The sequence below is a fragment of the Centruroides sculpturatus genome, unplaced genomic scaffold (assembly GCF_000671375.1).
Source record: "Centruroides sculpturatus isolate CEXI.00-Female unplaced genomic scaffold, Cexi_2.0 scaffold1731, whole genome shotgun sequence".
Lineage (NCBI taxonomy): Eukaryota > Metazoa > Arthropoda > Arachnida > Scorpiones > Buthidae > Centruroides > Centruroides sculpturatus.
This window is the reverse complement of record NW_019385974.1, coordinates 23,214-35,372: the sequence shown is the minus strand read 5'-3', so window position 1 is coordinate 35,372 and position 12,159 is coordinate 23,214. Positions and strand designations below refer to the sequence as shown.

The following is a 12,159-nucleotide window of genomic DNA, read 5'->3' as shown; positions in this document are numbered from 1 at the left end:
GTGTGAAAATAGAGGTTTTTAATTAAATATTATTTAGTTTTTAAAATAATTTTATTTAAAAATAATTTTAAATTGGGTATTATAGAATGTTGTGTAATTTTTTTTATATTGCATATATAAGGCCGGATGGCCGAGCGGTTAAGGTGGCGGCCTACCGCTCTGGGGGATCCGGGATCGCATCCGGAAGAATCGTAAAAACCCCATGAATTTCGCGGGAGATGATCCGATCGGATATGTTGGGCCCCGTTCCTCACCTTCCGGCTGCCCCATTGTCGACCTTGCCGAACCCATAATGGGCTTGCTAAAAGAGGCCCTCTTAGTGACCACAGGGCGGCTAAAAGCTTCATTTTGTGTGTAGATGACAATAGTCACTATCCACATAACATACAGTCCACCCCCCATAACACTGCTGATTATTCCGTTTTATATGAATTCCATGTTCTACGAGTCACTTAGATTTTACAAATACGTGAGCCGTTCACAGCCCGGCACATGTATTTGTAAAATCTGACTCGTACAACATGGAATTCATATAAAATGGAATAATCAGCAGTGTTATAGGAGGGTCGACTGTATATAACTACATTCCACGGTACGTTAGTTTACAGTCTTCACAACGTAAAAGATTTTTTCCAAATAAAATATCAAACTAAAAGGTTTCTAAACTTTCTTTTTACCTGCCTACACACAATTATAAATTAATGTGAGGTTCCAAAAACGGGTTGAAATTAGAACATGGAAAATTTTGGAAAAGGGGAAAGGTTAATTATAAAAGGAAACATCGCGTGAGGATCGTAAAAAAATTCTAAGACGTCATAGACTAGACAACAATAAGGTAAAATATGAGCGCAAGTTCAAAGTTCCATCGACACTTTCCGTCCAGAGTTAACGGATGGTATCGGGTAGATCTTTCTCGTGGTCCAAACAGGTCTTGTCTTTCACATAGGGACAGACGTGGAACAAATCAGGATAAACAAAAGGGGGAGAATGGAGATTGATATAATCCCGGTCTTCAAGGACCGAAAAAGTTACCCACACGCGAACATCCCTAGATCATCCTGACGCGGGATTAACGACTATCACCAAAAGTCAGTTAACTTACATTAATCTAAAAACGATAAATATCGAATCTTTAAACAGTTAGCCCAATATGAAATTTAATATGTTTTATTAAATGTAAAAATTTATGTACACTCGCGTACAATTTTAATTGTCGAAGTAATTATAATTCTACTTTGGACATATATCGACTGTACTGTATGTGTGTTTTTGGTTAAAGTTCAACGTTTAGTTCATTCTAGTGAGCAAAATCACTACAAAATAATTTTTTTACTAGTAGAACATCGGTTGAAATACAGTCTGTATGGGCCTATTATAAGTTGCCTCCACCAGTTACAGTAGTTTAAACACAGTCTTTAATTAAACACGAGAATACCGCTTAATGTTTCGTTGTCACTTTGGCCACTGTCGTTGTTCTATGCACTTTAACCGAAGTGGAAGAACATATCTCGAATGGTGTCGAAGTATCCGTCCGTAAATTAGGATGGAAAGTCAAGTCCAGTTAAGTCGTAGCCGGGTGAAAGGTCACTTCCAGTGGCTGTATCACATTCGGTGGAAAGTCGAAATCTGCGTAAGGCCTCGTCAGAAAAAGGGTTTACGTTTTCCAGCAGCAAAACAACCTTTTCCACCAAGGCCTTTTACGCTCTAAGGATTCTTCCACGGATGATTTGGACTCTTCTGTCCAATCCGGCCTCACCTGACCGTGTCTCCACCGTCCATTTCGCAACTTTCGGGTATCGCCGCTTTAGATATTGGACGAGAGACGAGGCGCTGTCGTCCGGAGTTACGACCACCATCCGTTTGATTTCTCCTCCGCATCTTTCGGAAGTACCCGTATCACACCGGGCCAAGACCAGGCGTCATCCCGGGACTCGGCATGGCCCGAGGTGTGCCACTTCTTCAATTCTTTAATATTCTCCATTCTGTAAAGGAAAATGAGCGAATGTTGTGAAAACAGAACTTGCATTAATTAAGAAATATTCCTATTCTAATCTAAATTGTAAATTTATAATGCAAAAATGATGATTGTTTTAATTCCTTGAATATTATAATAAAATCTCTATTTATTATATATAATAATTTTAATCTTTTCGACGATTTTTGACGTTCGATAGAGAAATTAGTTTATAAAAATTGTACTATTTCTTTTGACTACCGTAACACAAAACGTGTGAAAATAGAGGAAACGAGACGACGAATGAATTCGAATTATTTTAATTAATTAAGATTCGGACGGGATATTAATGTATAGTAACATAATGTTACATATATACGTATGTAATATATAAACTATAGCGGGAAATAACCGATCAATTCTTATCGAAAACTACCGCCGCCAATTGTGATATTTTGCTTATCGAAGTTAAAAAAGTATTTAAATCTAGAAAGATCGTAATCTAGTAGTAACGAATACAAGAAGTTTTAAAATAAATATAATAAAATGTATAAATCTAATCCTTCTCTTCCAGTGTGGACGTCGTTTATGGACAGCCCCTAAATACGCACAGCTGAGAATCAGATCCTTTCGACGAGTAGTATGGTCCTGGGTAGATAAGTACCCCCAAATGACGTGTCTTTTTTTTCAATCCTGATATTATGGTGTATCACATATGTACCATTTGGGAAAAAGGAAAAGACAAAACCCATCCTTTGCTTTTAGTAACGATTTCTAATAAAGGATTCAAGATTAATGTCATTGCCCTGTTATTAATCCCTTCATGAAGAGCACTTAATAAGGTCTATTCTAACCGATACTCATTAAAAAAATTGATGAATATTCCATCTGGGTTGAACTCTAATCTCTGAAGTCTGGAATTGGCAGTAGAATCTTTGCCGTTTTGTCTAACAAAACTGTTTTTCTTGCCCCTTGCTTTTCCAGTTTTGATTCCCTCTGCTCTGTCGAAGTAGTTCTCTCCTTGCGCTTCGTGGTTTCGGTCAGTTTAAAATAGGATTGCCAGGTGGTGATGGATGGGAAGAAATTTTCCTGATTTAACCAGGAAAATGTAAGAATTAAATCAATATACAAACCCAAGTTCCTCAGAGACACGATGACACCTTTATGGTCTCAGCCTGCCACGTATTGAAATAAATTAGAACTAAGCAGAACTCCGAGACAAGACGAATCCGATAAATTAAGTCTATCCAAACTGTTCAGATATTGCGTGGTAAATCCACCAGTGTACCTCCGTGAATCAAAGGCAATTTCAGGGTTGATTTAATTAATGGGATAAGTTAATGCTACACGCAAGAGATTTGCCAAGGAGTGTCTTTTGGAAGAACTTCATGAGAAATTGATCCGTATTTACATATTAGAGAAGAAAGTGTACAGAAAACTCCGTGTGGCCAGTCCATTGGCAAGTAGTAAATCAGCAACCGTCAGTATTCAGTGGTTTAATCCACTTGACCACTTGGCTTTACTATATTAGAAATTTCTGCTCAACAGAAAGTATTGAAAGAGAGAGAGAGAGAGAGAGAGAGAGAGCTAAAACTATTTGGATTTTACTACCACCAAAAAATTCTTATGGTTTATCCAAATTTGATTCCAGGTCCTCCAGTATGCAATACTGAAGGACTTAGAATGCCTCCAGTATTGCATACTGTGCACTGTATTATTTGCTCTCCTGTCTCCAAAAAGAATCAGCACTGAAGCATAATGGGTTATGTCACTCATTGCCTTTAGGCCTATATACACTCAGTAATCTGGAACTTTTGCTCATGTGGCACCCCTCTGCGCAAAGAATGGCTACATTAACAAGAACCTAGTATACTTGCTACAAGTTATTTATACCAGAAAACACAAACAAACCAATTTTTAGATCATCATATCTTGAAATTTAAAAATCAAAATACTTGTGCATAAAATCTAAATTTTAGCAATATCTTAAATAACAACACTTTCTTATTTTTAATTCTATTCTTTATTTTGTTTTATACAAAATATATTAATAAACTGTACCTATTAACCTATTATTAGACATACCATATAATGTAATCAAAAGATTATATGTAAATAAATGAAAAAATAATATTTTTAATTATATTTTTTTTTACGCGTTTTAAAAATATTTTCGATAAATACTTACTGTTATAATTTATACAACGACAGAGCATTTAATAAATTTTATGAACAAAATATGAGGAAAAAATATTATCACAGATTACAAATTAATAAATTACAACATTAAAAAATATGATTGGAAATTTAAATTATTATTATTATTTTTTGATGAAATTTATGTTTTACAATCAATTGCCGCCTACTATTACATTGGAAGTGAAACTATGCTATTGTACTTTACAACAATTATTAAGTTCGGAATTCAAATTCTTTACACAAAACTACTTCCAAATGCAATCAAAATTCATATTAAAAATGTTTAAAAAAAAAAAAAAAAGATTAAAATATTGCACATCTTTAACATACATAATTAAAACATGTAGAATGAACAATAAAGAGCAATTTTTACACTTGCTGTGAAGAAAGAATAAATTAACAAACATTTGTACATTGTTACACTTTTTTTTTTTGCATATATTAATCTATGTCTGTGTACATACAGTGTATATATATATTACTTTTTTAAAAATATTTGACAGAAAAGAATGTTTTGAACATTAATAACACTGAATTTAAGGAATCAAAATTAATGTATCAACAACATGAATTGTAGAAATATTTAAAAATTAAAATATTTTGTCCGAAAGAGAGGAAAAAAAAAGGAAAATTGGCTTTCTTTTTTTTTTTACATCAATATCTAAAATAACACCTTCATACATTTTTCACAAGTATTGTACAGTACGCAACAGAAGCAAACTTGGTTTGTAAATCTGAAGAATCTTAATACGAGCGAGTCTATTCAAAATAAATAGTTTCGTTCTAAAGACTGAGTAATTCGAAAAACATTGTAAACAAACAAATATGACACTGTATAAGTATAAAGATAAAAACAGTTTAGATTTCGTATGCCGCTTAACTAAATTTTTTTCTTTTTATATATAAAATCTACCACAGAATCCTAAAATATTTTAATTTACAGTAATTTTTTTTTTTTGTATAAAAATGGTTTAGGTTTAAATGTGACAGAATGGTGAAGTTGGAGAATATTTTGTGCATTCCTAGAAAATAAAAATAATTGTATAATTATGCAATGGTTCGAAAATTTTTGCTGAGTTTTAACAGGCAGGAATAATGTTCATTACATCTTCGACATTTTCATCACACGTCGTCGGATCTTCTGGAGTTTCCTGCAAGGGAGGAGTCGATGCGGCAGACGTCTGAGCAGGACATTCGAAGTGAACACAGTGAAATACCTAAAATCACAATGTACAATACATCGTACTGCTACAATTCCTGTTCAAAATTTAACAGACAATTAATTACCTCATTTGCTGTATTATGAGTGCCAACGATCCGTATAAATACCACTGGTCTTGGAGCAAAGCATATAGTCTGCCAAGATCTGTAAGACACATATTAAAAGAAATTCTATTTGAAAATAATTTTAAAAATGAGAATTTTAATTTACTGAAAACAATGTAGCATTATTTAAAAATCTGTTTATTAGAAAGGACTACGTTTTAATGAAAAAGCATAATGTATATTATTTGAATTTTGTGATTAGATATAATATCCATTCATCAATTTCTTTTATTATATACCATTTATTGCTACTCTCTTAGAATTTTGAGCATGCTCAATTAGAATTGCTTACCTTTAAAGAATGACATACATCCATATCAATTCTGTTTGGAATTCTAAGAAAATCTATAATGCATATTTATCTATTTTATTATAATTCATTTTAATGAAAATGATATATATTACCTTCAAGGAAATACATATATTTTTATATATGTTTATTGCTCTTAACTTTTATGTAAATCTTTATGTAAATTTAGATCCTCATAAATCACAAGGTTTTAGTCTTTATTATGCTAAACTAATTTCTATTGAAAATATTACATATTAAACTAAATAATCCACTGAATATTGAGTTTAGTATTCAAAATTCATTCATTCATTTAATAAAAGATTTATTAAAAATGATTTATTTTCATATTAATATGTTTTTCCTTCTATGATTTAGAGCCAATTTGGTTTTTTGAATGAAAATAATTGACTAATTTCTTCCTTGAGATAGTTTTAAAGTGTAAGCTTTGATAAAGAAACTTCCTAAAGTGAATGACTGTTTTATTTGATTTTTTCTTCCATGAACATTTTGAAAATTCTCTAGTCTCATAATATAAAATGGCATAAGGACTAATGTAAAATACTAAGGTTATAGTAGTCCTGGGAGTAGTGTAATAAGTTGTTAGCTCAATTTGAAATTCCTTGTGACAGTTTATAATAACTCAGTTATATGGGTTGCTTCAATTATAAGTATTTTGTCTTTATCTCTGTATACCCATATAGGTAAATTACCCAAAATGTAGCAAAATTGTCTTTCTGTATGCATTTTACCATTCTCCATTTTCAAAGAGAGAGGGAACAACGAATATTGAGTGGTGCAATAGTAAGCAATACAGATAATTAAAATATTTTTTCAATTAAAGTTATTGTCAAAAATGAAACCCAGAACTTTATGATCAACAAATCTTATTAGAGTTGAAAATCTGGATCTTTATCTTGTAAACAGATACAATTACAGAATTTTTGAAAGCCAATATTTGGATCTAAGCTAAATTATACTGTAAAAATACAGATTCATCATAGGGAGGAGTTTTGTATAAAAAAATTATCAATCTTGTTTTATTTAATCATCTCTAATAATTTCGAAAATACTAATCTACTCTACTGTACTCTACAATCCATGCTCAATTGGTCACATTGTTTATTCTCATAGTGCATTTGCATCATCCATATTGTGCATACTAGTTGTTGTGTACCATAACTGAAATGGCGTTGATATTAATATGCCTAAAATCATCTCTGAAGGGACTCAATTTTCTGAAAATAGTTTGAGAATTGCAGAACTTGAGAAAAGAACTGTTCCATCATTGTAAACATTAAAGGTGTAAATAAGCAGAGAAAAAAACTTTAATTTTATTCATTGACCTCGGAAATTTTAAAATACCACATAAACATAATGTTCCACTTCAATTATAAAAATAAGGATCTAGATGTAAAAACATCCATTGCTTATCCACATTATATTACACCTTTAATGTTTGCAATGATAGCTCTTTTTTCAAGTCCTGCAATTTTCTTAAGTGCTTTGAATTATTTCTCAGTCTTAACAATATATAAACTGCAAACTGATCAATGTGATATTTCATTTTAATTAGAAGTATACAACTCTTGTTGCTCCAACTATCATAATAATCAATTATGATGAAAGTTGGAACAAGATATAAATATTTGAAAGCGTTTAAAAATTATTGTCTACATACCGTAAATCTCAATATGATTTTAAAGTTGAGATAATAGTTGCCTTTTTCCAAATGCCAAGAAAAGAGAGCCCTCCCTACTAAATATCATTTTCTATGTAGTACGCCCGGTTGAAGTTTCAGAAGAATTTATTACGTGTATTATTTCAGTTTGGTATAAGTTTTTGTATTACTTATTATGATTTTTCTATTGTAAGAAGATAAGTGTTTGGTTCCAGATTGTATTATAGAGTAATGCCAATCAGAAGGAATAAAAATTATAATAAACCCTGGACAATCAAAGAGAAATAAAAACAACTGCTAATTATTTTAAAAAAAAAATTAAAGTTATAGATGAAAAAACTCAGATATAGCAATAGTTATCTAAGATATAATATCCAAAGATAAATTATATTTATATCTAGAGATGATGATTTACATAAAAGCATTTTTTTTTATTTTGCACAGAATGTTTTATACAAAATAATAAGTATTTCACAATGACTTATGGATTATTTAGTTTTAAAAAACATTACTTACTTGCACTTTTCACTTTGTTTATCAGCAACCATAGTCCAATGTTGTTGATCTATAGATACTTCAACATAATAACTGTAACTTCTATCATCACAATCCCATAATAAAAGTCTATTAAATATAAAATCATATTAAAAATTTAACAAAAGGAAAAAGAACAGAAGGTTAGCTTACATTTTTAAAAATGTTAATTATACAGTTTAATAGTTAATCAAATTTGAAATTTAATTATTATAAGTATATAATGTATTCCTTGACTTATGCAAAATAATTGCATTGTAAACTAAAATCAAAGCTCAAACTTTCTTTTTGTTATTATGGTGTTGATGGAATGTATCCTATGCAGTGTATATATGGTGTCTAGTGCTATATCAGTCAAAATATAAATACAAAAAGTAAATGTTTTGTTTACATGCTGTTCATATCTGTATGTATCTGTGTTTAAGAATTTCTATTATGTGTTTAGTATGACAACTTTCTATAGAAGGGGTGGCCAACAAGTCGATCCTGATCGTAAAGCCAATTTTGGTCGATTGCTCACGATCTGACTTAATGTGTTACACTTGTAACAGAATGCGATGTGTGAATGTAATGCACAAACACAACTGTAGTGATATAAAACCTCTGCATCCTCCCTCAGATTCAGTTTTGTCGATCCATCTGCAATCCATTTGCATATAGTTTTAAAAGGAAAATAAGAAATGTTGACAAAGTGTCGTAAAACCGAAAAAAAGAAAGGCGGGACACAGTAGAGAGAGAAAGGGTAAAATGGTGGTTTCCGAAAGGGAAAATGTTGAGTTTCAATTTTTACTCTGTTTAAAATGTAAGTACCTTTTCTTCATGTTTTAAATTAAATTGTGGCTTTTCTTACCTATCTAAACATAGAATGTATTTCACACACCCCTCACCACCTAGACTATGCTGACAACAGCAAGTCGATTGTGACGCAGTTTTAAGATAAAAAGTAGATCTTATGTACACAAAAGTTGGCCACCTCTGTTCTATAGTGTGATGTATGTGCTATTGTAAAGTCCTAATGTTTCTAGACTTTTGTGTACTTCATGTGGTATGATGTCTGTACAAGAAAGAACTATTGGCAAAACACATGCCTCATCCATTCTCCACAGACACTTTATTTCATAGGTGAGTTCTGAGTAATTTTTCAGTGTATTTATTTCATGTGTTGTGGGAGTTGAAAACAACTATGAAATATGTGTTTAAAACAGCTATGTAATGTATGTGATTTATTTGTTTGTCAATAAAAATGTGATGTCTAGTCTGTTATGATGAATTGTTCTATCTATCTAAGTATGTCACAGTCATAATATATTTTGCATGTTGTTTTCTACGACCATCTGAAAAGTGTATTTGTAGTATATATTTAAGCAAGCTCTTGAGATATTATATTTGTTATTTGGAGGCAAGTAGTCAATTTGTGTTAAAAACTTGCAATCTAATGTGATGTGATGTCACATCATTCACATGATGATACAAGTGTTATATGTAAATATGTCTTTTAAGATGTTCTTTCTGTAATTTGTTGTATTTACGGACTTGTGTGACAGTCATCATCATCATCATTATATAAAATGGAGATCTTTCTAAAAAATCCTGCCAAATTTTTTCAATATGTTATATTTTGTTTATTTCTCCCTTTTATAAGCTTTTCACATTTAATCCTACTTTCATTTTTTAAACCAAAAAAATAATCTTTTAACTCTACATGTTAAATTTAGAATAAATCATTGTAAGGATTACAGTCAAATATCAATTAGCATTTTCAAAAATAAATTTAACTTTTGCTCCATTTTCAGATTTTCTACAAAGATTAAAATATGATTAGCATTTTCTACAAACACAGGATTTGTTTTTAAACTCTTTCTGCCCTGTGGTTACTAAGAGGGACTTTTTTTAGCAATTCCATTATAGGTTTGGCCAGGCCCATAATGGGGCGGCTGGGTAGTGAGGGATAGAGGTCGACATATCAGGATGGACCACCCTGAAAAATTCCTGGAATTTTTTGACCTGCCCAGATTTGATCCTGGGTCCCCCAGAGCAGTAAGCTGCCACCTTAACCACTCAAGCCATCCAGCCAAATACAGGGTTAGTGAGAAATAAGTTTCCCACTTCAGACAGCTCTTGGGGTGTGTTCTACTGCTCAAAATAAGACAAAATTTGGACTACAGATAATTCAAATGATGCGCTTGAAATTTCTTAAATAAAAAAAACAATACAAAAATCCGTCAATAGGTGGCACTGGAGCACACAAAAATATTGAATATGCGTGCACATATAAATATTGAATAGGTAGCAATAAAAATGCTCAATATGTCCTCCTTCATTTTGAACAATGTGCTCTAATTGCAAAACCACATTTTCCACAGCTGAACGCAGTGAGTCTGCCAGAATATCCAGAACATGATGCCGAATGCTGTCCTTCAGATCTAGCACAGATGCAGGTCTTCTACAGTAGTCGTCGTCCTTCAGGAAACCTCATAACCAAAAGTCGAATGGGATGATATCCGGTGAGCGAAAAGGCCATGCTGTAGGAAAATAACGGCTGATTAATCATGCATCTGTGAAATGCTGTCTTAGTGTGGTTTTGCGATTAGAGTACATTTTTCAAAACGAAGGCCATATTGAGCAGTTTTAGTGCTACATATTCAACATTTATATGTGCACGCATATTCGATATTTCTGTGTGCTCCAGTGCCACCTATCGATGGATTTTTGTACTATTATTTTTTTTATTTAAGAAATGTCAAGCGCATCATTTGAATTATCTGTAGTCCAACTTTTGTCTCATTTCGAGCAGTAGAATGCACTCCAGAGCTCTCTAAAGTGGGAAACTTATTTCTTGCTAACCCTGCAAATAACTTGTGAATTCTAGAATGCCTAAAAAACTTACAAACTTTCTTACATGTATTGTAAATATTTAAAAGGTCTGCTTTTAATTCAACTGAGCATAAGCAAGCTTTGTATTTGATGATTGTATTTTCATAAGATATCCTGGAATTACAGTAACAGCATAGAACTACCAGAACTATATTCTCAATGCTAACTGCTGTCATTCCTTACAAAAATGATATATTATTTTATTGAATATCAAAGATAAAAAAAATTACAACCATCAGATAATGGATGTAAACTGTTGATTTTTGGAAAAACCATCTAAATATAGTTATATTCTATTGTTGAAATGTAATGCATCCTTGAAATTAATTTGAATATTCTGAAATGTTTTGCATTATTTCTTATGGAAAAAATTCTAATTCATTCCTGATCCATCTAAAGAACCCAATCAAATGATATTAAAACACTGCAACCTACTTACCTACTAATCCATAATTTTAGCACAATATTGAACACTATAAATTCCAATTATTTTGCTAACAAATATTTAATGAGGTCATTAAAATCTATGTTTGTAACAATAATTTGAAAAATAAGTTTATGTAAGAATGAATTATGAATTGTACAAAAACTACATTTTCTCTAATATGCAACAAACAATAAAAATGTATAATATTGTATATTTTTGTATTGAAATATTACTGTATAAAACAGAACAACAATGAAAAGCTATCACTTATCAGTTACCTTTTAATCAACTTCAATGTTTTAGTATTATCACTTTTCATTGGTCAAGGAAATTTTCCATATTTCAAGCAGTTTGAGATTTTTTACAAACAACTTTAAATTTAATAAAATCTATACATTTTATAATTTTTATAATGAATAACCAATTTGCCTGATTAAAACCAAATGTCCATGGTATGCGCTTACAAACACAGTATACTTATTCCAGTAAGTAGCCCTCTAACTTCTTCAGCTTGCAATTGCACTGTCTGCAAGAGGATGCTGATTATTAGAGAGCAATTATTGTTTCTATTCTTATGGAACTGGGTGCATAATGGTTTAAATAATGGTAGTTTAAATATGGTAACCTATGTTGTTATTATTTGAACAATAATGTAATACTCAATATAGCCATATTTTATTTTAACATAAGATAAGAGTGACAAGACAATAGAATGTGCAATTTTCCAGTTTAAAATACACCTTATCTTCCTCCACTAGACTGCACAATACTACATGGTATTGTCCTATAACTTTTTTCATCTTGCAGCTGCACTATTTATTAGAATAAATATGGTACATATGTAATTCATGATTTCAGTATGTATTCTAAAATTC

The 12,159-nt window shown here is 31.3% G+C and overlaps 1 protein-coding gene across 1 annotated transcript in view; it reads right to left on the bottom strand.

The window, feature by feature from the left end:
* Positions 1-4,285: 4,285 nt before the first annotated feature.
* LOC111612886 (BTB/POZ domain-containing protein 9-like) overlaps positions 4,286-12,159 on the bottom strand; it is a gene marked incomplete at its 5' end in the record, with an annotated part of 29,058 nt that continues 21,184 nt past the window's right edge. The window contains 4 exons of the mRNA XM_023354168.1: positions 4,286-5,175; positions 5,260-5,370; positions 5,441-5,519; positions 7,966-8,073. Coding sequence (XP_023209936.1) covers positions 5,131-5,175; positions 5,260-5,370; positions 5,441-5,519; positions 7,966-8,073 — 343 coding nt within the window. The remainder of the gene's footprint in view (positions 5,176-5,259; positions 5,371-5,440; positions 5,520-7,965; positions 8,074-12,159) is intronic.